General features: G+C 39.8%; 1 protein-coding gene across 1 annotated transcript in view; it reads right to left on the minus strand.

The window, feature by feature from the left end:
* myo1d (myosin 1D) overlaps positions 1–27,882 on the minus strand; it is a 105,439-nt gene that overhangs the window by 69,174 nt on the left and 8,383 nt on the right. The window contains exons 2-11 of the mRNA XM_056365819.1: positions 14,013–14,221; positions 13,265–13,358; positions 11,467–11,632; positions 10,943–10,996; positions 9,932–10,027; positions 9,213–9,329; positions 8,042–8,245; positions 7,531–7,676; positions 7,221–7,335; positions 6,858–7,028 (exon numbers count right to left, since the gene is read on the minus strand). Coding sequence (XP_056221794.1) covers positions 6,858–7,028; positions 7,221–7,335; positions 7,531–7,676; positions 8,042–8,245; positions 9,213–9,329; positions 9,932–10,027; positions 10,943–10,996; positions 11,467–11,632; positions 13,265–13,358; positions 14,013–14,221 — 1,372 coding nt within the window. The remainder of the gene's footprint in view (positions 1–6,857; positions 7,029–7,220; positions 7,336–7,530; positions 7,677–8,041; positions 8,246–9,212; positions 9,330–9,931; positions 10,028–10,942; positions 10,997–11,466; positions 11,633–13,264; positions 13,359–14,012; positions 14,222–27,882) is intronic.

Raw genomic sequence — 27,882 nt, forward strand, 5'->3', positions numbered from 1 at the left:
AAAACCCATCAAAGTGTCCCGGTACTGGACTGCAGGTGACTATATCCACTGCTTAATACTCTTGTAAACACTAATTAGACTCCTCTGTGTGTCCTTGCTGCTGCTGCTGACCTTGTGCCTCCCTGGAGCTAATGACCAGAGAGCCTTGGTGATTAGCATCACCAACACATGGCCCATGAAAGCTTTACCACTTAGCACAGCCCCCCTACATGCATTCATACATGTGGCAGCAGGTGGAGCACACACTCGCACACACATACATCACATCCTATTAGTAAGCCGCATCTGTACAGGCCAAGTGCTGAGATGCTGGTGAGGTGTTGAGGGAGTGATTGTGAAAGAAGAGAAAAATTAAACAAGGAGTAGGGAGAGACAGGGAGGGGCATGATGGCTACTCTAACAGGAACTAATGTGTCAGCGAATGATTAAACACACCCGGCGAGATCAAAGCAACGCTCAGTGAGAGGAGAAGGAGCAGAGAGCGAGGAGGACGGCCGAGGGGAGGAGGCGAGGATCCTCTAACACAGCAAAGCAGGGACAAGAAACCTGACCAAAGAGAGGACTGTGACCGTCCATCAGTGACTGGAACAGGAATTGGTTGAAATCTGTTGGTACGTTGGCTACGTTTGGCTTAAGGGATAAGGTCGACATTACGCTATACAGTATAAATTCCATAAAAAGGCCATAGCCAACAACGTGTCAGTCTCAGTTTCTTAATGCTTTCTGACACTCAGCCCCAAGCCAAATGATGCTGCAGTACGTCTGTACCTGTCTGCTGCTTCATGCTTGGCAGGTAGTGCACAGTAGGTTTACAAAGCTTTTTTAGATAGAAACAGCTGCCTGCTGTTGCTAAAAACGCAGCTGATAAAAGTGTTGAGACTGAACCACAACAGTAAATTTGCTGCCTGAGAAACCAAAACAACAAGATAAGATATGCTATAGTAAAGCTCTGTGCAACTGCAGAGTCGAGTAATAATTCACATTTCCTAAAGGCCAGACTGGTTGGAGCTGACAGAAAAGGCTATGTTAACTCAGATAACCACTGTGGTGAGCAGTGCAGAAGCAGGAGACCATGTCTGGATCCACTCCAGAAACCTGAGGCCGCAGTGGCCACAGGCTCAACCTGAACTGGACAGTTGAAGATTTGGTCTGATGAATCTGGATTTCTGCTGAGGCAGCAGATGGTAGGGTCAGAGTTTGGCGTCAACAGCATGAACCCATGGACCCAACAGTCCAGGCTGCTGGTGGTGGTGTAATGATGTGGGGAATGTTTTCTTGGCACCTTTATACCAATCAGTCATTGTTTGAATGCCACAGCCTATCTGAGTATTACTGCTACTGACCATGTGCATCCCTTCATGGCCACAAATGACCATCTTCTAATGGTTACTTCCACTGGGATGTGGCAATACAAGAGATTTGCAGCATGAATGTGCAGCTGATAAACCTGCAGAAATGATATGATGCAACCGAACAGCGATAGAGCTCCATGGCACAGAGGAAAGAGCTATATCCAGGCAATAAAACCATAAAATAAAACTATCAGCATCCAGTTTAGTTGTGGTGCAGTGACCTAAAAATAGATTCAAAAGCTGAATGACTCAAGTGAAACACTTATGAAACTCGTTGAATTTCAGCATGTAGAGTGTGTAGAGTTCAGCAAACACAACGTGATGGCAAACTGCAGGAGACAGTCAGATTTTACTGCGTCAATGCACAAGCAAATAAAAAAGAAAAGAAAATCACGCTGAAGCATCGTTTGCAGCACATCATATTAAAGCATTTCCCTTTAGCTAAGACATCTCTGTAAACAAGCCCGTGGCTCTCGTGCATCAAAAGCCCCTGATTAATTCATAACAAGGCTGAGAAGCCTGGAAGCCAATAAAAAAGAATTTATCATCAGCAGACTGCAAAGCAACATGACATATTGAGATGTGAAGGCGCAGTTTAGAAGTCACACCAGACTGCATCTGTTACTGATATAAACTTTCTCTTCCCTCTCCGACTTCTAATCTGGTCTTTTCAGGACATGTGCCTGTATGTGCGGTTATGTATGGACTCCGTACACCGCGACAGCCGTGTGTCATTGTGTCATCATGCGTGTGTGAGATGTAAATTCACTGTGCACATGCGGCATCTTGTGAATGAATGAGGAGGGGTGAACAGCCTGGACAGGGTGTGCTTATGTGTGTTTCAGAGCGTGAGTGAGTATGAGTGTGTGTGTGCGTGTGTTTGTGTGTGTGTGTGTGTGTGTGTGTGTGTGTGTGTGCACTGTAAACAGGTAGGCAACAGAGTGAAGACAGAGTCTAGCATCACCCAGTACTGGAAGGAGGGCAAGAACATAACCGCAGACACACAGGACAGATTGTGTTACAGAACATTCCTGGAATAGATCTCTGACTCAGTCTCTTCCTCTTCTTCTTTTTCTTCATCTCTCATTGCTCCGTCTCTTTCACAGCACACTGCTGAACACTGGAGCAGAACCTGAGAACATTCAGTCCAGATGTATGTTGTTTGTTTGATGGCAGTGAGAGACAGGTGTTCTCAGGGCTCAGGGTTCGTTCTTTACCATTGAAACAGCATCTTGATAGCTGTTTAACGACTGAGCTGGACTTGTGTGCTGACATGTTTTTATTTGAAGCTGCATTATTTTGCTTTAATCTTTAATCCATTTCATTAAGAGAAGGTTTCACTTTTTTATTTCTTTCTAAATGTCAAAGCCTCTTCCACTTGGTGGAGAAATGGAACAAGCTGTAAACACAATTTATCACCTTGGAAACTTCATATATATAAAAATATGGATTAATGAAGCCTTGAAATACAGCAATAATACATGTGCCTCAACAAACAATGTATAGTGTATTTCTAGTCCCTCAACCTTTTCTCTCCTTGATCTCACTTCCTTTCACATTTAATTCTCACTCTCCCTGCATACCTCTTTTCCTCCCCTCTCCCCTTCTCTCTCTCTCTCTCTCTCTCACACACCCATTTCTCAACCTCCACACTTTTATTCTGGCAGACAGACTTGCAGAGATGTGAGCGACGAGGCTACAGAGCCACAGTGGGTCTTTAAAGTCTGCAGAGCTCGTGTACACTTCGTAGCCTCAAAGCCTTGAAATTTTCAGAACTTTCTGGAGAGCTTATTTGCATCACGAGTGTGGGTTAGGATGTCTATTTCGGGTCACACTAATATACGGCGAGAGTTTCTCTCTCTCTTTTTTCTTTAGCTGAAAGTAATTCACTCAAGGTTGTACTCTGCTTTTGAAATAAAAATTAAATCAAAAATCCAGTGGAAAGTAACAAGAAGAATGACTGTAAATAAAAGCTGTTATGTCTGAAAAACAAAGTCAACACCTGACAAGAGGAAGATGGATCTAAATAACACATTAATAAAACTAAGAGCTGAAACAAAGACAAATAGCACCACACGTAGATTTGCATTAATATTATTCATGAGTTCATATTGTGCGAGTGCAACCAACACATTTTGCCTGAGGTTTAATCAGGCTTGTTTTACAATAATTAGTCTTGACTGAACATCCAACTCCCATCAATCAATCAGGAGACCAATAACAAGTACAGTCAGTCTCTACTGTAAGAATATCTTAGTTTAGTTTAGTAGCTGCAACTATGACTCTGACCACTGAGTGGTGCTGAGAACAAAATGTCTAATTAGACATGACAGTCCTGCTGCTGTACCTTCTCAATTAATGTCAATGTGGGTCGTAATCAATCAAACTGACAGTAATCAATCACCATAAACCACAGAAAAGGACATCTAGAGGAACAGAAAGAAATACACTACAAAAAGAGTCCAAGGTTTCATTCAACCGATGTGGCTCTATTGTGTTAACTGTATGCATCCAGTCTGATGCTAGTTGGTGTTTCTACTGCAATAAAGTCAGGAAAGCAAATAGATCCATTTGTACGAATATGTGGTCCACTACACTCTGCTTTTTAACTATGACTTTGTTTCTCATGATTAAAACCAAGAGTATGATCAAAAATAAAAAAAACACTCTCTGGTCATTTTCCATCGACTTCAATTAATATATTTATTCTGGGCCCAGGAGATGGGACTCTGCATGTGAGAAACATCACCCCCAGCCTATTCTACTAAACTGCACAAGGACAAGGTCATAGTTAGTCTCTTCTCAGAATAACAAATTCCTCTAAGAACAGTTTACAATAAGCACAACTTAGACACTGAGACACGACTGGACACTCTGTCATCAATGTATGAAAAAATTATGAGTTTTTACAAAAGCAACTTTAACAGCAATTATTCAGATACATTGTGTTAGTACATGCAACTGTGTTTTTGTCTTTTCAATTTCAGGAATACGTTGTTGCAACAAGCAGCACATTCGATTTCACAGTGGCTTTTTCATTTTTGTTAAATCTGAATTTATAAGTGATCATCTACGCAAATATTGATCCCTTTGCCCCGGTAATGTTTCTCAAACACAGATTCATTTTAAAAGCAACAACAATAAATCAACACACGGAAGGCTCATCTCTTATACACTCTGGCCAAAATAATTTTAAAGACTGTTAATATAAATGGTAATACACACCGTCTATCCCTCCCAAATAATATGCCCTGGAGATCTACTAAAATCCCCCAACAATTCACACTACTTCCTGACAAAAAGTCCATTATGTTAATGTTGCCTGGCAACAAGACTCCAGACAGTACAGAAAAAAAGATCTCTGGCTAATATTGACAGTACAGTACTGGTTCCAGGAAGTAACAGCTGGATCACTGTACTTTCCAACCCTTGATTTCACACGTCTTTTAAACTCTCGCTGTCAGAGGAGCGGGTCAGGGAGCAGCAGAAGGGCAGCAGCAGGGGGCATATCGACTCCAAGATGATAGGAGGAAGGGAAGCTTCACCGATCAATATGCCCTGCAGCAGAGCACATCCCTGATTCAACCTTGCTTTATTCACTTTCCTCGTCATTGTGCACTTCATTCACTGGGAAACAGCGGCTACAGGGTTCAGTGCTCAATATTCTTTCTTTGCATCGCATGGGAACACGTAGCTGCCAGGAAGCCTTTGAATAGGCTCTCTGACACAGTGCCTTACTTTGTAGCCTGTTTCTTTATCTACACTGGCCAGAAACATACAGATGACCACTTGTCATCAGTCATTTTCACTGCATCACCATCTCCCCGACTTCTTCCCACTTCTCCGTTTCTCCTCATAAATGTGTAAATACATCCCCTCCCTCCACCACCACCTCCCATTCTAACACAGCAAAGCACCAGCTCCATACACTCTCATTGGCTGCCAGTGACATCACTTGTGCAAAGTGTTGAGTCAGACTCCCAGCCCGCTCTTTCTCTGACAGCTGATGCCCCCTTGTGTCCTCAGAGGAAAACTGCAGCCATCTAAATAAAAACACCACTGTGGTTTTAAGTCCAATCATCAGCTGCACCAAAAACTGTGTTTACATGTTAAACATCGGCAGAGAAACTGAAATACACTGACCCCAGATCAGTGACGATGAGTGACCCCCTGTCCAAGCCATCTGATCCCACACACAAAACGTGGCTGTTAAATTAAATTGGATTATGATTTGTCTGCTCTCACAGACCATTAGAGTGAATTAGATTGTAAGCCTTCCTGATTATTAAACAGGATCATGTTCAGTCTCTTCCTCCAGCGCTAATGGTTACTTACTGCCTGGTGTAATCTGCCCTCTGGTGTTCTCAGGTTACCACAGCTACATCCTGCATCTTCAGCATCAGGGATAACTGACACTCTTATACTGAAGTTTGTTGATGAGTTTATTGTTTGAGCTTGTTTAATTTCATTTGCAAATAATGCCAGGGACCTATAATAAAATCCACCGTCATGAACTTTAAAACAGACAATAACTTGTTCCTGCGCTGAGATATGGATGTTGTAATTTGTCTATCTTTATAATTTTAAATAAGTACAACTAGTGTATTCAGTAAAAGTGAAAAGAAACATGATAACATGATGATGCGTGACACAGAGCCATGTTTGATGGGTTTGCCTCAGGTGAAGACCAAACTATGCAGCTAAAGTCATGCACTCTGAATCAGTTCATGTAAAAATAATAGTAGGTCAGAGGAAAGTTCTTTCATTGGAGAAGCTGCAACCAAAGAATATTCTGTCTAATGAAACTATTAATTAAAGTTTATTTATCTATTTAAAAGTTGTTTACTTACATTATCCCAAATAATTCCAGCAATTCCCAAACCCATCATTGTAACGCTCTGTCCCTATTGGTTGCCTGTCAATGACATCATGTCCCCTGTGTGCATGTGTCAGTGTTGTGGTTGCCTGTCAGAAGCTCAAAATTTACTTATCCAGTTTTAAGCCACATACACTTTTTACACCTTGGTTGTTTTCAACTGTCTTTTTAACCAGATTTTAATCATCGGACGTCTGGATCTAAAGTTATCAGACAAAAAAGCTGAGTAAATGTTAGACAGCTCAGTTCTGTGTCCACTGAACACAGCTGGTGAATCACTGATTCTTTAAAGTGAACCTGCTTTATTCTGTGTTTCTACTGGTTTTATTCCCACTCCATTCGTTATGGAGAAGATGAGACCACCTGGATAATTCAGCTCCAAGTAAAAACCTCCTGAACCAGTGACACTGAAGGAATCTTAACCAGGAGAAGCTCACAGCAATGAAGGTGAAGAAAACTCCCATGATCCCACACTGTTTCACGACATCACCTAACGCCGCCTCTCTGTTTTGACGGACAGCGGCAGAAGTTACATACTGCACGTTGAATCGCTTCTGGTGATCGACCAATTGATTATTCGACTTTAGTCTCTACAGCTCCAAGTAACATATACATGTGGTGTTTCCTACCTTGCGGCTGGTGTAGTGGGCGTGTTTGGCCAGCTTGCCATTGAGTCCCTGGAGGAAAACCTCATCTGTGACTTTGCCCACATTCATACAAGCCTCATCCAGAACAGAGAAGATGCCCTTGTGCTGCTGCTCCACCAAGTCCACAATGATCTGGTTATTGAAGTAATCAATCTGATAGAAGGACACGCAGAACAGAGGAAGACAAAAGTAAGCAACAGGTAATACAAAAATACTACATAGTACTTTTGTAAAAACTTGGTATAACTGTATAAAATCATGTTATGTTTTATATTAATAAATAAAATATTAAGCCCAATGGATGGCAATAGAAATGAAAATGAGACCAAATAATTGTCTTCGTACATGTTTCCAGGGGATGCCTTCTCTCTGATACTCTTCCTGCTCCTGCTTCAGCACCAGCTGGATGAACAGCTGTTGCAGCTTTTCATTACAGTAGTTGATGCAGAACTGTTCAAAGCTGTAGCATAAAAAAAAGAGGAGATTGAATGTCATATTGAGTTATGAAGGTGAACACATACATTAATAGTTCTAACATGACAGCCGACAGTAATCCTCGTACAAAAAATAAAATGAAATATATGGACACAAAAAGGAAAATTTTACATGCATATTTGTGGATGCTTTTTAACTTGGTGGGATATCTCATCCAAACCTGTTGTTCTGGAAAATCTCAAAACCGTAGATGTCCAGCACCCCGATAACTGTGTTCTTCCCGTGGACTCTGGCATCGTAGTTTTTCACCTCAATTATATCATTGATTCGTCCCACGATCCAGCAGAACAGACGCTCGTACATGGCCTGAGGATGACAAAATATTTCATGTAAGACGTGCTGTAGCAGACACATAGTAGTCCACCACACAGATACAGATGAATAGCTGTGAGTTAAATGTCCAAATATTAGTGAGTCAGACTTTGGTTCACAGCCCACAGCTGCTGGTCTTGAAGCTGCCTACATACATCGCTTCTTCCACAGTTTCCAGCTTCTGCCCGAAGTCATAACATTGTGACTCATGCTTGTGTGAATCAGTGTGAACTGCAGTAAAAATATCGCCAAGCACTAAGTGAAATGTCACAACTCTCCACACATCAGCAGGACAAAGCTGTTCATTTTTCTCCTGCAGCCCACCAACGACAAACAACATGTAATTTCTCTGCAATAACCTTGGCCAGAGCGTCCCGTCCGTAGCTGGCCTCCTGTTCTGTATGCTGTTTCTCAATGACATCTCGACCAGTGGCCACAGTGCGGTAGAGCAGGGCCTTCTCCACGTTCTCCTCCTTGGTGGACAGCAGATCCCTGAGCACAGACACCAGCTTTGTGTTATCTATCAAGGTCACATCACCGTCCACCCCGAATGTCAGGTTCCCCTGGAAAGAGAGAGAGAGAGAGACAGAGAGAGGATTTATGAGTGCGTTTGGTTTGGTTTGGGTTGGTTAAAGGAATATTTTGACCAGAGTCTCTGCATTACATAAGAAGCTAGAGCCAGCAGGCAATTAGCTTAGCTTAGCATAGAGACTAGCAGGAGGGGAAAAACCTCCCGGCTCTGGCCAATTCTAGCACATAACTTCCTATAAAACCACAACTTGTTTGTTTGTAATTTACCGTTTGTGTAGCCACTAAAGAAACAAGATATAACATGTTAATTAGTAAATTTGGAGCTGTTGGTCAGCTAATAGCCTGCTATTTCTAGCTTCATATTTAGTGTACAGACATGAGAGTATCAATCTTTTCATCTAACTGTCAGAAAGAAAGCAAATAAGCATATTTCTCAGAAGAGGAAGGTTCAATTGGTTCACTTCCTAATAATTAACATTAATTCTAATTATTGCGATCGTAACATCAAGAGTAGTTGAGTTTGTGCACAGCAGTTAAGCTGCAAAAATGTGAAATTTATCTGCAGGCAAACAAACAATTCAACATTAATGAAAAATAAAGTTTATAATAAATGAATAATGGATGAGTGTTTACTTTTCTCAAATGGAGAAGCTTGTTCAAGGAAATTCCTCTGGAAATCAACACCTGCTTATAAACTTGATCTTCTCCATTTTGCCCTATAATTAGCACCAAATTACATACGTTATTATGAAAATTAGAGGCCATAAAATAGGATTAATAGTGAGCTGCTTTTGCACTGGACACACTATATAAAGATAAATGAACCAAAGATCGAAATAAATGACTAAATAAACACATGCATTCAACTGCTTGGCAAGTATATTGGTTCACATTGCTGCCATCTCTCACATGTGTCGAAAATCTGGACACAGAACTCCCATATAGGCGCACACAGCTGGCGTAAGGAATGAGCAGGGATTGGGTATTATCGGGTATTACCAGATGTAGGATGGTAGCCAGGATCTTGTAAACAGTCTGAATCTCGTCCCCTGTGAAACCGATCACTTTCATGGCATCAGCTACAGCTTTGAAATCAGCCCCATCATTGATGCAAGACTGGAGAGGGTGTGGGGGGGTTGGGGGTTTGGGGGGACAATGGAAACAATATTTAAGTTACCTGATCAATCACTGCAAAGAATATCACTTCTTCAACATTTTATCTTTCTAAAACCGGACTTTTCCTTTCTCTTCCAGTTAATCTATCCCGAATATCAAATTCCCAGTTAATTCAATTACAAACTTGTGCTGATCTGTGATGTCTGGCTATAAAAATAGGAGCCGCCGGGGCACACAGTGTACAAACCGCCACCTCATCTGTTTGGATGTATCATGTTCCATGACGTCAGGCTGTTGTTGTTTTGTTCCTACTCATTACAGCTCATGCAAAGACTACAGAGCACAGCAGACACACCAAAACACCTTTTGAAAGACCACACTTATGTAAAGTGGAGTAAGTCAGAGTTTGTGGTCACAACACACTTTACAATTGTTCTCCAAATATGTGATTTGTGTGGTTTGTTTCAAAAACTTGTAAACTCTAAGTTGTTTAACCGTCTGCAAACAAACTCAATGTAACACTCCCTTTCTCTCAAACTTTTGTTTTGGGGGTTTTCATACATAGATAAATGTTTGTATGTGCGCAGAATTGTAAAGTGTACCTTAATCTGGCCTCCAACTTTGATGTAGTTGTAGGCTGTCGGGTCCTTCTGGATGTGAAGAGAGCGTAACAAGGAATCTGGAGCTCCTCTGAGCAGCTGGTAGAGAACCAAAAACACACACACACACACACACCCACACACCTTAGTTTCCACAGTGTGGAGGCAGTGACAGAGAGGAAGACGAGAGGAAAGCTGAAAGCCATTAAGGACAACCCCTCTCATCCCCTCTGTGCAGAACTGAGACAGCTCAGGAGCACGTTCAGCCACAGACTCATCCAGCCACATGCCTCAAAGCGCCTTCATGCCATTAGCCATCAGAGTGCACAATGCCACAGCACCCACAGTCTAAGACTCAAATCTGTATATTATGATAGAAGCTGGACAAACTGCAACAAATACTAAATTTATTTTCATATTTGCACAAGTACAGAAATGCCTACTTTGCATTTGTATATGTCATTGTATATAGTATTTCTAATGTATCTTATTTATTCTAGATTCTATTTCTATTCTTATTTTATTTCTTTATGACATTTTTCCCCTTTTCTTTTGGGCTGCTGTGTCAATCTGAATTTCAATAATAGGTACATCTTATCTTATCTTGGTTACAACACTCTGTGCAGAACCTTTGTTGTGCTTTCTGCATCACTACACAGACTATGATACAATGCAAAATACCAACTGTAATTTCTGTCATATATACTGTAAATAAAGTCATTACCATGCTCGTCATGTATGAATTTGATGCATCTCTCACAATGAAATATCAGATACAACTGTGGCCTCATTTTCAACTCACAACACTCCTACATGCAGGAACAAAAGGTCCGTTCATGACTCAGAAATCCTGCATGGATTCATATTCCTGCTGGGAAGCTCAGGAATAAAAGTTTGCATGCACACATCTAATGTATACATGCTCTCTTCACATGCAAACACACAGGTGTACACACACACACACACACACACACACACACACACACAAACGCACACAAACACACAAACACTTACCTGGTAAAATGAATGAAAGCTCCTCTCTCCTTCCTGCTGGAAAATAACCCTTGACTATTGGGCAGAAAAAAAAAAAACACACAACAGGACAGAGTCATGTAACAGCTGACTTGCATATGCACAATTCAACCAGGGTTTTTCTTTTTTTTCAAACCTGATACAGGAAAAATCTCCAGTATTTTTCAAGAAAAGAGAAAGAGTCTGAAAAAAATATCAACGAAACTGAATCTGTCTGGCAGATTTTTTTATTTTTATTTCCTCACTTGTTTATCATCCCACACCACTGTGCAGTGGAGGGACAAAGAGGAAGATGGCTACCATATGGCTAACAGTCATGTAATGGAATTATCAGCACAGTTGGAACCCATTTTGAGGAGACGCTTGGCTGAGAAAACATGCTGTAAAACACCACATATTAAACCTTTTCCCTCCATTAACATAAAAAAATAACATAACATGTACTTAAGATACAAAATATCAAAATCAAATCACAACTACATTTCATTTGATCTCTGAGCCTTTACCTTTTCCAGCAGGTAGTTGTTGATGTGGCCGCCGATGGGATCTCCCTTGAAGTCGAAATTGATGTCCATGTATTTGCCAAAGCGGCTGGAGTTGTCGTTGCGGTTGGTCTTGGCGTTCCCGAAGGCCTCCAAAACGCAGTTGGATTTAAGCAGCATGTTTTTCACCCTGGGGGAAGGCAGGATAATATTAAAAGAATAAAGTGGTCAACTAAGTGCAACCAGGTTCAAAAAAATTACGCACACCATGAAGTGTTTGTGATAAAGAACCCAATCTGTGGACTCAGATGTGCCACAATCCTGAGATTAAAAGTCTGTCCTATCTCTGTCTTTTCATTTGCTTTAAGTATTTCTTTCTACCTCAGAACTTAAAATCTTCTGTGGCAGCCATCGTTTGAGAAAAATTAACTGATACAGAGAACGATCACATCCTGACCAAACAAAGAGTCCTGTCTTGTTTTGTCAGTGATTTTTGGCCTGGACTGGTCTGTGTGCTCAGGATCTGATCAGGCACAGCTGGAGTTTTGCAAAATCTTTTCCATTAATGAGAGGTAAAACAGTTTCCCCTGACACCTAAAAAATAACAGGACATGAAGAGAGCAAATCGGAGCAGATACCTAATCTACATAACACAATTATATGCTGGAAGCTCTCAGGACTGAGCTGAGAATACTGACTCTGGTCTGCCTTATTAACCACAATGGGGTGTTGCACTGTTGTTCTGGCTTATAATAGTGTAAGGTGATCATTTAACACTCTTTTTTTTCAAATATCTTTTTTTGGAAAGAAAGTTATTTGACTCAAATTAAGTTATTTTTCTAATCCTCTTCCTGGAAAACTTTCAGAAAACAAACATAGCTGACAGTTTTTTTCAAAACTGGCACAGCCTTTTATAGATTACGTTTTGTGACTTGAGGGCTAATGACACCATCCACACAATACTATCTAATCTAAAAAAATATCTGGATAAGAGCTTTTTGAAAAAATGCAATAGAGCAAAGTGTATAGTTATAAATTGTGTAGCCAAGAGTCAAAAAGCAAGAGACAGAAAACAGAATTTAAAAATGAATTTCAATCATTTTCAAAGTGATATTATAGTGAAATCCAACACTGCAGAAGTTGAATAGTATTGCAGATATATAAAAATATCAAATACTTTAACATAGGCCAGACCAGGCTCTGACCTGCACTTTGTTCACTTTACATCAAAGCTGATTTTTCCTCTTCATGTCTATCTTATCAATGTCAACATACTGATATCCATTCTGTAACATGGTGCGATTTCTCCTTTATCTAGAGGAACAGCACACACCTACTCAGATATCAATAAACCCTGACTAAAGTCAAGCAGAGGTGTGACAATATATCAGTATGATCTAAGAGCCTCACACTGCTATAGCTGTAATGAGATAATAAAAGGTAAAAGTAAAAGTGACCTGTAATAAAAGTCTGCGCTGCATTGACTGATAAAAACAATCTAACATCTAAGAGTAATCGTTTAACATTTAGAAAATAAAATGTATTAAATGCATATTTCTTGTGGGTATAAACTCCATTTTGCCAAAGAAGAAATTCTGAGCATTTTAAATCACACTGTGGTGCAGTTTTCACAGTTTACACCATACATCAAAATATCATGTGTTTCTGCTGTATTTCATTTGGATATGCAAAACACCTCTCTAGGGAACAAGTCAGAAATCCACAGGATAAAAGAAACTCCATATCTGATAATATTTGCTGTTTGGTCACCAAACCCTACATGTGCACGGACTCTACAGTGTGTTCAACAAGAGCAGCTCACCTTTCAACTTCAGCCCTCTGATTAGGATTGGTGATAGCAGCAATGTATTGCATTATATACTTGCTGGCTTCTGTCTTTCCTGCTCCACTTTCCCCTGGAAAAAAACAGTGTAGTGCAAAGAGTCATTAAATACAATATTAAATATTTTTGGCATTAATAATTTTGGGGCAGTTTGCTTGCTGTGCTAATTCAACCAAGAGACCTCAAGTGGTTTAAATAATTGAACATTTTAAAAATAGAGTCATTTAAAAAGGTGGGATATTGTCGGCTGAGACCCATAGCCGAAGCCTGATTTGCTGTCATTTTGAAATCTATACTGTGTAGCACAAACTTATTTCAGTCCAACATCACATTTTCTGTCTTTTAGGCCAAACTGTATTTCTGCCTTGGTATGGATTCAAGACATGATATGAGGGTTTAGAGGGGCTCAGTTCCCCCTGTGACCACCGAGTGGAGCTTCATCCTCTGCCTGGTTTCCACACACAGCTTGTGACCACATTAAATAAATACTTCTTTTAGAAGAAGTGAAGGTGAATTGTTTTAATTATTTTCAAGTGAATGCAGGTTATGTCAATATTTTTCTCCTTCAGAAGAACTTCCCTCAGGCGAGAAAACATCAGAGGACAACTGAATATTACAGAAGGATTTTTCCTAAAAGTTAAACAGCATGTAAATTACAACAAAGTAAAACATCCCTGTGCTTTTTGTCTAGCTCATGCAGGTGGGGGTGGGGGGCTTCCCATGTTACCTGAGATGACAATGCAAGTGTCTTTGTTTCTCCTCTTCATGGCTTTGTAAGCAGCGTCAGCGATGGCGAAGAGGTGGGGCGGCCTCTCGTACAGCTCGCGGCCCTTGTACTGCTCCACGGTGTCGCGGCCGTAGATGTTCATGGCACGGTAAGGATTGACGGACACCACCACCTCTCCGATGTAAGTGTAGATCCTCCCCTTCTCAAACCTGAGGACACACAAAACAGACATTTAGGAATATGAACTAATATTAAATATGGAAGAAAATACCTCCATTTTATGATTTCTATAATTCTTCATGACTCCAGAATAAGATACAAGGTCATTCTCATCAAAGGAATAGTTCAACATTTGAGGAAAAGACTTATTCTGGAATAGATTTAGATAAGATTGGAACCACTCTCATGTCTGTACAGAGTGGTATTGCACTCCCCATCTAAATCTCTACCTGAGAACAAGTAGGTGTATTTGCAAAAATTCAGATCTATTCCTTTAAACATCTGACGCATCAGTCTAGAGTTCTGTGTAGTCATTCCTGTCATTTAACACTAAAATCATAGTGAAACCTGTAAATTACAATTAGATATGTAGTTGAACGCAGAGCTACTCTCAGGGTCATTCTGGGACATCATACAAAGGAAACCATGTTAATTTGTAATCTCAAGAGAAAGTGTGTGTCAGTAATGAAAGAATTCACTTTACTTCATAACAAACTGAACTTTAGTCATTATGAATAAGCTTACATGACACCGACATTGCTAAAATGGAAAACAGGCTATAAATGTTATGAAAATGACTTCATGTCTCCCATCTGTTCATTTTTTAACTGAAGGCAGGTTAGGTTTTTTTTTTTGTTTGTTTTTTTACACACTTATCACTGACGACAAGGAAGTCTCTACTAGAAACCAATGGGGTGTTCAGGGTTAAGTCCTGCTTCACCTCCGACCTCTCTCCTTCCACCAGCATCAGTCAGATGTGTTGTGTGTGTCGACTTCTTCTCTTTGTTTATGCTTGAGATATTTTAGACAATAGTGTGCTTCCAACTTTGGGGAAGGCCCTTTCCTGTTTCAACATAACAAAATCTCTGTGCACAAAGTCAGGTTCATAAAGAAAATGGTTTACACAGTTTGATGTGGAAGATCGAGTTTCACTAAATTACACCTTGTGATAATATGGTCTGTGGGAGCTGGGAAGATGTGTTGCAACCTAAAAAGGTAAAGAAACTGAACTCAGCAGGAACGTATATGTGTCACCTTAGATATTAATATCAAAGATATTTATTTAAGATGGAAATGCACCTATTGTATGAAAACTAAAAATACTGACAGGTCATTTGTAACTTCAGGTTAAAAGACATCATAATCCCAAGGTTACTGGCAGATATAAAAGGGCTGGATAGAAAGCAGATCATGGCCAACCTCTGTAATGACAAATTCCTTGGAAATGAGTATCATATTTGTTTGAATGTTTACAAGAATGTAGCTATAATGAATAACACAGGAAAGTGCTATTTAAAGCCACAGTATGTAACTTATTTTTTCCAATATTTTTTAATTTTTGACCAAGCCTCGCCCTTTTAACCAATCAGAAAAGGCCAAAGTCCGCGGTAGAAACTCATGGCTGTCAATCAATACATGAACATGCTTCTGGTCTACCACTAAAACTGCGTATTCAGGCTAGCATTAGCTGCTGGAAGATGTCGCTATAGCTGATGAGGATGTAGGTGAAGGGTTGGAGCGACACACAGCAGGGAGAGGGAGGGGTGGGAGCAGCAGAGACGAGTCTCATGCTAGTGCTAGCTTGATTTCCAGAAGTTGCATACTGTAGCTTTAAATCTTCCTTCTATGTTGAAATTAATTTTGCTATTACACTCGGATGGACCAGAAGTTATTGGTTGGTTTAGGTTTGATGCCTTTCTGAATGTTCTACTTTTACCACTGCTGGGTACCACTGCTCTATGTTTGTGCTATACGCTTTATTTGTACTCCACAGAGTCTTGACCTCATCCCTTTCCAACACCTTTGGGATGAACTGGACTTTGACTCAGACCTTATCACCAAATGTCGGAGTTGCACCTAACTAATACTTTTGTGGCTGAATGGGAGAAAATTCCTGCAGCCGGGTTTTAAAATCTGGTGGAAAGCTTGAACCAGTGGATGCTGTCATAGCAGCTGATTAATGCCCATAGTTTTGAAACAGGATGTTGAACTATCACATGTGGGTGTAATGTTCAGGTGGCCACATAGTTTTGTGACTTGTTCTCCCTTTCTGTGCCCTTCTCTCTCTTACTCACAAAATCTCTCTGTCTCTCTGCCCGAGGCCGCCTGCCTGACTTCCTTCCTCTCCAGTGAGGACCAGGATCCCAGTTTCCCTCCACACAAGAATGATCTCTTTCTTCACAGCTGTTCCTCATAGGTCTATGTAAAGTATTTTTGCTTGTGGGTTTGAAGCAATTTCCAGAAACAGTCAATCAAGCACTCATATTTGTTTGAAGACAGTCAGATATTGAGATATCATTTTCAGATTAAAATGCAGACTTGCACAATACTTGTTGGCATAAACAGCCTTGAGCATCAAGCAAAACATTAATGGAGAAGGTGCTGACAGATGCCTGTGACACCCATCTCTTTATTAGTGTTTTCTAAACCTTGCTTTTTTTTTTAAAGGGATGTGATCCTTGGCCTTTTTAATCTTCCTTATCTTCTCTAAACTTTCTCTAAATGGTTTTGGTAAAGGATTTGGGTACATATTGATGATAAAAATAAAATGTTTCCAGTACAGACAAAAATACACTTGAGTTTACAAATATACAAAAAAAACTGAGTGGAAGGCGTTATTAAAAAAAAAAAGTTTCCATTACATTAGATCTATCTTCCAGGGACAAAAGGTCATTTTCACATTTCTCTACACACCAGCAGGAAAAAAATAAACAATAGAGGGACAGATTACTGTATGAGAGTGTGCAACAGCACAGCGATTAGGTCATCCTTGTGTGTTCAGATTTGCATGTGAGTATTCACAGTGTCTGTCAGGCCATGCACAAACTGGCACAAAAGGGTGGAGTGACACAAGACACCCATATTTCCCGGACAGGACGGGATGAGCTGAGCATGATGGAACAGAGAGGAAGTTAGAAGCAAGTTTCATTGTTAAATTAAGATCATTTCCTTCCAAGGATTGAAATGATGGAGGATTTTGCGTATTTAGGATCATTTGAATGTGAATTTCCCCTAGGGGATAAGTAAAGTATCTATCTATCTATCCATCTATTTAACCTACAAAATGTGCAAACTTTAAGATGCAGCTGATCATTTTACAAATTATGTGACAGTGTTTTTTACATTTCTTATCCCACCAGTTGTTAAAATTCATGGAAACTACAGTTGAAACAATTGATTACTAAATATTAAATTAACTTTTCATGCAAACATGCCAAACATTCCCTAGTATAGGACTTTTAATTGAAAGGATTTGCCCTTTTTTGTGATCAAAAACTGAATTTAGGTTCTGGACTAGAAGCAGGAAAAAACAAGACATTTGATGCCTTCACCTGGTGTTTAGGAAATTAGCATTTTTACTATTTTTTATATTTATGGACCAAACAATTGATCCAGTAAGTGATAACATAATCTGCAGATTAATCAATAATGAAGATTAATTGATAGTTGCAGCCCTAATGGAAACCAACAGTCGCAGAGAACGAAAAAAAAATAACTTCAAACATCTCAACCGTTGTAGAAAACGAACTGCAAAGAATAAACAGGTTCACTATTATTTTCTACAGTGTAAGCAGCTAAGCTAACATGCTGGCTCTTCCTCCCTCGGTGCTATAGAAAAAGACCCATTGTGCCCCCCCCTCTCCTTAGGCAGGAGGCTGCTGTGTGCCCGCTCCATTGTTCAGATGTCAATTGGAGGTCTTTGTCTGAGACGAGCCCTCCGTCTCCCTCTGCATGGGCCAACACAGCGAGCTGCCCACTCAACGCACATGTACAATGGCCTCTGGGAGATTGTCAACAATGGTTTACACGATGGGAGGGGTGCATCTGAGATCCCAGCTGGGTATGTTTAGAAGGAAGGTGACGCTATCTGCTCTCCATCATGAGAAGATGTACAGGTATTTTACATATTGGACACTGAGCTGGTTCCAGCTATTCAGAGGTCTGGAGAGGGGTTAATGAAATACCAGGATTTATCAGGTATTTAATTCTCCACAATCTGGATTATCACCAGGTTACATCATCTCTAAATGACTTCTTAATAAAATACCCAGAAAATTTATTAAATATTGTTGTACAGATCAGTTGGAGATGAAAAGAAACCCCTGAATAAATGAGAGATTTGATGAGTATAAAAATGGGGTAATCATATCCTATGACCTTCACAGTAACCACATTTCAACCCAGGTGAATACCTGTGAGAGATTTTAGACAACTCTCTCTACCACCATCATCAAAACAACAAACATGGGACTATCTTTTAGAAGAATGGTGTTCATCTCCTTCAGTTGAGGACTTTGAGAATCTATGCCAAGAAGCACTGAAGCTGTTCTGGAGCACCTTGCTAAGACACTTAACATTTATTTTTATTGTCAGGATTTGAGGAATGATCATTAATGATTAAGAAAGATTAATAATAATGATTAATGATATCTGTGAAATACTTGATCAACAATTATTAAAAACATTTTTAGTTAAGACGTGACCTTAAAAGAATAAGCAGTATAGCTGATTAATGAATGAACTAATGAATCAAAGAAGTTGAACAGCCTCTAAAGATTGGAGTTGTCATTTGTGCAGTCATATTAATACAACTGAGTTGAGCCAGTGAGGTCTGTGCTGTCTAACACTCAAGCTTATTCAAAATGCACCTTGAACCATGTGACATATGACTTCCTTCTCCTGTAGGAATGAGTTTAACTTTTCCTAATAATTATTACAGAGATATATAACTTAATTTAAGATCAGCAAAATCGTTAGATGCCGTTTCAAAGCTGACATGGAGTTCAGGCAAAATAAATACTTAGTTACTTTTCATTCGTGTATGAAGGGGATATCTGTATAAATATTATTATTGGGCGTGTCAGTGTGGCACTGCGGTTCTCATTTTCCCACCCAATAGCAAAACATTACACACTGGACAAACAAACCGCAACCAAACCATTCAATATGATCATGATTCTTTGTGAAGCTGCACCGTTAACTGACAGAGAAGAGAAGAGAAGAGAAGAGAAGAGAAGAGAAGAGAAGAGAAGAGAAGAGAAGAGAAGAGAAGAGAAGAGAAGAGAAGAGAAGAGAAGAGAAGAGAAGAAATCAGCTTGAGCATGTTAACGGAGATACAGGGTTGGACTGATCCATCTGTTCCACTCTCATTTAGAAGGATTTAAATGACACACTGGGCAGAGATTAGAGAACCTTATGGACCATAATAGTCTCACAGAAATGTTATTTATAGGTGCACGGAAACGGAATCAGATTTAAATTTGGTAACGTGGTCATCTGTCTGTTTGTTTTGTTTTTTTTATTTTCAGACTAATTTGGGCAGTGAGTCATGTGGGTAGATAAAGGTTGAGAAATGAGTTTAAGTTTGACAGCATGTAAAGATGTAAGGTTGGGCTAACAACAGATAAATATCAGGTGTAACAGTCCTCTGCATCATCCTGTATGTTCCCCTTCATCTCTCTGTGTCCAGCTGTGAAGGGAACTGCGTCTAAGCTGGTTTGACCTGCAGCCTTGTGATCTCTTTCCAAAAAGGACCCCTCCCAAGAGCTGCCAGGAAATGAGAGAGAGAGAGACATAGAGAGGAGGTGGAGTCTGGATGAAGTGAAAGAGGGAAGAAGAAAGATCACACACACAAATTGTGAAACCACTAATGGTGTGAGTACAGCCTGACTCCCATCTAGGGATGTACCAGTATCAAATTTTAACGCAGTGATTATTGAGGCCAAAAACATCACAGTAATCACTGAAACAGAACCATTACTGCTAAAATATAGTAAAATTACTTCACACTATTAGCATCTGTGATTTAATCAAACCTAACAAACTGAAAAAACTACCATCAAATACACTCAAAGCACCATAAACAAAAGCAGGTTGGTTGTTCAAAGTTTTAAAAATTTGACTGGAAATTACTTTAAAAGCATTGTCTGTGTCTCTGCACCTGTTCATTGTGTTTGATTTCTTCTGGGTGTTAATAGTTGTGAAAGAATCAATAGTCCCGCACAATGTTGATCAGTTGTACTCATTTTATTTACAACATCTCAGTCCTGAGACATTCAGAGGGTAAAATGAATGAATTGTTGGAATCATAGTTTTGGGTCCATCACAGTCACAAAGTTTATGATTTGACTTTCTGAAGTGAGAGAACTTTGTACGAAGTGTTAACTGCTGGGTCAAAAAGCAGAACATATAACAAGCCTTGTGCACAATATCTCTGCACCACGACTAACATATACCACAGCCTGAGTTGAAGCTGAGGCATGAGGAAGAGTGTAATGCATGCTGTCCTTCACTAAACATAACAAGCCAAAACCACAGTAGCCGGAGCCTGCTTCTCTGGTCCTGCTGTGCCTCATTACATGGTAAAAACAATTGCTCCTTTATAGCTAATCAAAATAAAACTGCTAATAAAAGCAGGAGCTGTGCTTTGTTCACATTGTTCTCTGAAAACGATAATCACAGTAATGACAGTAATAGAAATTGTTACCATCAGAATGTCTCACTATGGTATTCAGTAAAACTGGTTCCAGCACATCTCTGCTTGCTCCACCCTCCACCTGATCTCATTCAAACACACACACACACACACACACACACACACACACACAAAAGAACCTTGTCTGCCCTAAAAATACCTGAGGAAACCTAATGCCAAACACACATTGGTGCACAAACCAGCTGCATGTATATACACACACATGCACACTCCCTTCAGATGTGAATTACAGAGCAAAGCCAAGCACAACCACTGTCTCCAATCTTGTTTGGGTGGGTCTTTTTTTATGGTTAACTCGGGGAGGAGTGTAACCGATTTATGACATTTTCTCAACCACCAATCCCTCCCCTCTAAAAAAGAAAAAAGACAAAGTGGAGAAAAGAATTAAGATGCAAATGTGACTCAAATAATGATGTGAAAATCATTTCTACCCTGGGGCTGGACACACTGGTGTAATTATGACATTTTAAATAATTGTCTCTACTTAACACTCACATTTGTTGCAAAAAATCTCAATCTTTCCACAAGACAACTAGATCCAGTACGAGCTAAAATAAAAGTGATGAAGACACACATGCTGAGCAATTCCAAAATGAATAGTGCTACAAGTTACGATGCAGATTTGTCCTACAAATCAGAATTTCTAGGATATAGTTTTAAGTCTATTTGAACTTAAATGCTAGTTTTGTTTGTGTTTTATGTCACGTTGCAGTAATGAAGGAATATATGTGTGTGTATACTGTGTCCTATATTGGTAGTGTATGGTGCAATCCGTGGCCCATATTAGCGCAAGCTCCGCCAACACATGTCATCATTATGTGTTTGAACTTCAGGGTCATTCTAGGAATTATGAAGGGTAGGGAGATAATCTGTGGCTGTTCCACTTTTATCTCCGGGTTCATTACCATCACTGCTCTTGTTTAGAGTAACAGCAGTATGCTTCAGGGCTTATCGCCATGGCTGCTGGGTAAGGGATATCTTGACTTTCAAAAACTGGTTTTCTTATTGTCCACTCTTCTTCAAATGTTGCAGCACAAAGCTGCTGATTTAGAAGATAAATATTAAAGATGAAATGATTCGTTGATTGACAAAAAAGTAATCTATGGGTATCTATGGGAAGTCAAAACAGGAATTTGTTCACATTTTCTGACATTTTATCGACAACAATGAGGAAATTAAGTCTGGATAATGGAAATAACCATTGCTTGCAGCCCTAATTCTTATTGAACTGCAGGTACTTCTTGCTATTGTGTGGTAGGAGTTCATTCTGTTGTTTGTAATACAAAGCTGATGACACATTTAGCAGTATTATTTCCCAGTAATGTCTTTCTTAGGCTATTCTTTTGGGTGTATTTGAATTATTGTCCGCCCTCTGCTGTTAAAGGGGTCAAGAGTTCTGAGTCACAGACAGAAAAAAAACTCTGAGGATAAGAGAGCTAAATAGTGTCCTGAAGCTGCTGGATCAGGCAGTTTAGCAGATGGATGTAATGATAGGTGATAGCTCTGAATGGATAAAGATGAAAACAACAACAGTAATCTTACATCACTTTGACATTGACTTATCAAATCGTTCAGACCAAAGTCAGATGATTGCATAAAACAGTGCCAGAGCAAACAGGACGTAACAGTTAACCACCTGTCTGCTGGTTAATAATCTGGAGCTGATTCAATACTGTAACTGCTGCGATTAATATCATATTCTGAGTACTAATTACTACTGATCTTTGCTAAGTTTTTCCACCCAACTCTTCTTACTTGTAGACACACACACGGCCAAAAGTATGTGGACACCTGAACATCCAAAACATAAGCAATTTTTCAACTCATGAGCATTAATCTTCGGCTATAAACAGCTTCCGTTTTTCACGAGAGAGTTTCCACCATATTTTGGGAGCTGGCTGCAGAAGTTTGCTCCCATTCAGCCTCAAGAGCATTAGTCGGGTCCAACACGGATGTTGCGTGATAAGGTTTGGCTCTCAGTTTGCACTCTAGATCATCCCCAAGGTGCTGGGTGGGGTTGAGGTCAGTTAAGTTCTTCCACACCAAACTGGGAAAATTATTCATTTATGGAACTTGCTTCGTGCACGGGGGTACTGTCATGTTGAACCCAACTGGAAAAGGACAACACAAACTGTTGCTACAAAGTTGGAAGCATTTTTGCTTTAAGACCCCTCTTCTAATAGCAACAAACTGTAGAAGATACTATATAGGTAAAAGGGACAGGTAGAAGAGAAATTCAGAGACAGTTGTCTGTACATCCATGGGTACATTGCAAAAAGGAAGTGCTAATAGCTAATTCAGCTCAAGTTTTAGCCCACAACACAACTCACTGAATCCATGGCAACATTATACTTCCTGTTTATATCAACCAAAGTATTAAAGGGGACATACTGTATGCTTGAAACTAAATTAAATTGGATAATGGGGAGACTCGGCTTGTCATTGTGCATTATCTGATGTATAGCTGTTCAAGAGAACTATTAGTCAATAGTGTCTGACAAAGATCTACGCTGCTCTAGGACAAGATTGGATGTTCTTAAACCCACCAGAAATGAGTCAAACATGCTCCACCTTTCTCTCCTCCACTACACTCATGTATAGTGTGACAGAGGCCTCCTTCACGGTCTGCAGCCATCAGACATCTGGGCTCTGCATTAGGGGATTTTCCGCTGCTTTGTAAATCCTGGTTAGTGCTAAACAGCAGCTCCCAGACTGTCTGTAGGAGACGCAGCTCATCAGCACACAACACATCCATCCTCCCTCAGGCCCACACTAATCTTCACCCGAAATCAGAAGAGGTAGTTTCCCTGCTACCAGCACAGCCTGCCTTCAACAGGGCTGGAGCAGGGAGACGGATTATGTAACATTTTAATACAAGACTTTTTGTTATCTTCACATTCAAGATAAAAAAAAATACTCGATTGTGTGTTTCAAGAGTTTCACAACAAAGATTTTACCCTTAAAAAAAATGACAAAACTGTGTGATATCTTATGGTGATTACATCATTGCTGATCTCCTGATGACACAGGCTTGACTAAATCTTCTATTATCTAATAGCTCTGTTTAGAACACACGAACAAAACTCTGTCCCACTTCTTTTTTGCCCTGGAAGTGACATAATGTCATCATATTAGACAGAGACACAGACAGAGCTCCTATCTGTCAACACAACAAAAAACCAAAACATGACAGAATCAGCTGCTGATGTTCCCATATTCTCCATTACTGCAACCAGCCAAACACAGTCTACTGCACACACAATAAAATATTTTTGTGTACTCTTTAACCATCTTCACCTTGGAGCACTGAACTACAAAACTTATAGCAGAGCAACAATAGACTGATCACAATTCATTTCCAAACACATTTATGCTGAATATGAAGAGTACATCATCTTTACACTGTAAGGTGGCTCCACACACAAAAACACATTTATCTTGTGTATATGTAAATGCAATAACATAGTAGATTCAAGTTCAATAATTCAATATCTTTCCTCAGTTTTTAGTGGAATCATATTGTGATGATCAAATTGTATTATTCTTTTACAAAACAAATGTCTAATTTCCAAATGAATGGTTTCAAACTAGACATGATTTAAATCTAATAAAATGAGTTTTTGTTTTACACATGTGAACACTTTTGTCAGATGTAAGATATGAAACAAAACACTTTGTTGTATCAATTTGAAGATTTTATGTGTGATTTTTTTTCTTACATTAGATACCTGATCATGATTAGTACTGCAACTAATGATTTTTTTTTAAATAAATCTGCCCATTATTTTCTTGATTGATTTATTAATTGTTTGGTATAATTGGTAAATTCCCATAACATTTCCAGAGCCCTTAAGTCCTGAATTCAAGAGTTTCTGTAAATATTTAGGTTGCCAAACATTTTTGGAGGCAGTTGAATGTCACACTTTGATGTTGCAGCACCTTACAGACTGGTGATGGTCACTCTGGCAACATGGTTACCATGGTCACAGCTATATCTCTTTCCACACCTATTTCACTAGCTTTACTTTATAAAGACGCCCCGCTTTTTCAGTGCTTGACATCTTAACACAGACGTCAGTCCTAGTTCAGATTCCAGAAAGAGACAGACCTGCGTGTGTTCAGCCAAGTTTAGTTTAAGTGGATTTTAGACTTTTCATGGGCAATAATGGCAACAGGAAATTATTTACAAGTTACATCTGTTCTGCATGTACTCTGGAGGACTTAAAAAACAATCCTCTTCAAGTGGCACCAAGAGTTCAACAAGCACACGCACAGACAAAGCCATGAGGCCACGCTTGAACAGTGCTCAGCTGCATGTGTTCCTCCCATTCACACTACAGGATGTTCTCATGAGGCTGGCAGGTCTGGATACTTAGGGGGAAATGGGAGCCATGTGTAAACAGCTAGGCTGCAGATCAGGTGGCTGACCCTCCTCTCTTTGCTAACTGGGACTGCAGCCATCCACCACACCCCTTTACACACACACACACACACACACACACACACACACACACACACACACACACACACACACACACACACACACACATACACATACACACACACATATATATACTACCACCGAGCTGTTACTATAACATGTATTTCCAGAGTAAGAGGAGGAGGATTTCACTCTGATTTAATTTCCAAAATTCAATAAAATCCTTCTGGTGAAAGCAGGAAAAAAAATAAAGGGAGGGGTTCTGGTGGTGGAGTTGAGGAGGGGAGGGGAGGGGAGGGGGTTCTTTGGACCTGGCTGTTAGCCTGATGCATAACCTGTTTACACTTTAACACACTGGCCAGCAGCGGCTGATGTAAAAATTACAGTGGACTTGGGGGGATGACTGGATAGAAAAAAAATGAGAAAAAAGAGAAAGGAAACGATCCAAAAAGAACCAGACATTACTCAACATGCTATTTCAGGAAAGTACTATGATTTCTATCGGGGGGTAAAAGGAGGGCAGGGAAGAGCACAAAAACAGACAGATGGACATAGAACAACAGCATGAATAGACAAAGGGAGAAAATAAGGACAGGGGTAGAAAAATTATTAACTATGAGAGACTTCCTCTCTAGACAGTGGTGGAAGAAGTACTCAAATCTTTTACTGAAGTACCAATATGATGAGGTAAAAATATTATATTACAAGTATTACAATATTACTCAAAGTGCAGTAAAAGTACATAAATATTATTAGCAAAATGTGTTTAAAATATCAAAAATAAAGGTACTTGGCCCTTATATTATTAAATTGTTGCTGCTCGAGGTGGAGGTAGTTTTAACTACTTTATATGCAGTTAGCCAGTTTAGTTTAGTGATGATTTTTGGAAACGTTATAGATTTTAAATGTTTTATATTTTTGCATCTTATGTTTTATGCTTTTAATTACCTGGTTCTGTGAGGAACAACACTTCATTATACCATATGTGTATTTGGTTGGATATGGTTGGAATGACCATCTGAGAGGTTTAGAGGGGAAATCACCATTATGTGGAACTGCTATCAGCTCATAGACATCCCCATTTGATAAGCTTATCTGGGTTTTTAATGTCAAATCTTAATGTGGAACATAATTAGTAACTGCAGCTGTCAGATAAATGTAGTGCAGTAAAAACTACAATGTTTCCCTGTGAAATGTAGTGGGGTAGAAGTATAAAGTAGCATTAAATGGAAATAATTAAGTACAAGTAACTGTACTTAAGTACAGTAATTGAGTAAATGTACTGAGTGACTTTCCACCAGCTTGTTAAAAAGAAAAACGGTGCACTGAATAGTGGCAGTAAATCCAGCCCGGTGTGTGTGTCGCTGTGTGACTGTGAAGTGATGCGAGAGGCTGGCTGTGAAAGTGAGTAAACTGTTCCACCCCCACAGAGGCTCGGGCATAGCTCCAACAGGTGGACAGGAGAACAATACAACACTGTAGGAAGCAGAGGATGACATCACAGCGGCCTAGGACACACACGTACACAAAGAAAAAACACCCCTACAGTCACAACCACACACACACACAAACATGTGCAACCTCAGCCATCTGAGTCACACGCATCATTAGGGATTTCCAAACACAGCACCATGCAAGCTGATTCGAGAAAAACTCAGCACTCATTACTTCAGTGAATCAGGTTCACATAAGAGATAAGAGCGCCGCATGAATGCATCACATATCAAGTGTGTGTGTGTCAGAGAACAAGGCTTCTGGGAAATTGTGATGGGGGTAATGTTGCAGACAGAGGATGTGGCTGCTTCTTAAATCATGAGCCAGACAGCTTTAATATGATGCCTACCAACATCAAATACTCTACTGAGACTGAGTACAAATTATTCTTCCAAGATAATCATTTTAAATCCTGAATAAAAAAAAAAAAAAGGCAACCAGAACATGAATAGAAGCTGAATAGAGAGTGAAGTTCATAATTTCCACACTGTTGAACAGGTTCATCAAGAACATTAAAGTGGCTTGATCTGACCTCAGTCCTCTACACGAGTAAATCCGAGGGCTGGGTAGAATCTAACATTTTAAATACCGCTGGCACTACAATACCTGAGTTTTGTTACTGATAGTGAAACCTGTTTTATAATAACATCTATAAAACCTGATAGACGGTTAAAAAAAGGATAGAAATTAATGCAGCAGAACCAGAGATATTGTCTTTTTCATTCCACACATTCTTCTTTCTTAAGAAAACCATGGTGCCTACATTGCCAACAATGCAACTCAGCCTCAGACAGTTTGCTCAAATATTCAGATATTATGCTAGTAGCAGATAACGTAGCTTCGAGCCGCTAGCCTCAAGCGGAGATGAGGAGCGGGCGAACTTGTTTTCAGACCCAACCAATGCTGACTCAAATGACATCACTTGAGGCAATTCATCAGATTTCACACAGCCTCCTCTGGAGCCACAAAAGGTTTTATACAATCTTTTTCACGAATGCAGCACCGCTTCAACAAAATGTCCCAAACCTGCAACAGTGTTGTCTTAACAAAATCAGCTGTACAAGAACTTTGCCTGAATAAGAGTCTAAAATTAGCAAAGTTACAATCTCACCACAGGCTCCATTTAGTGGTTAGTCTGGCACTCTTAAGCCAGCATGGAGACATTACTAAAAATCTGTAAAGATCTTGGGGAAAAAAATGGAAAATTGAACATATATAAA

Source organism: Seriola aureovittata, chromosome 21, assembly GCF_021018895.1.
Source record: "Seriola aureovittata isolate HTS-2021-v1 ecotype China chromosome 21, ASM2101889v1, whole genome shotgun sequence".
Lineage (NCBI taxonomy): Eukaryota > Metazoa > Chordata > Actinopteri > Carangiformes > Carangidae > Seriola > Seriola aureovittata.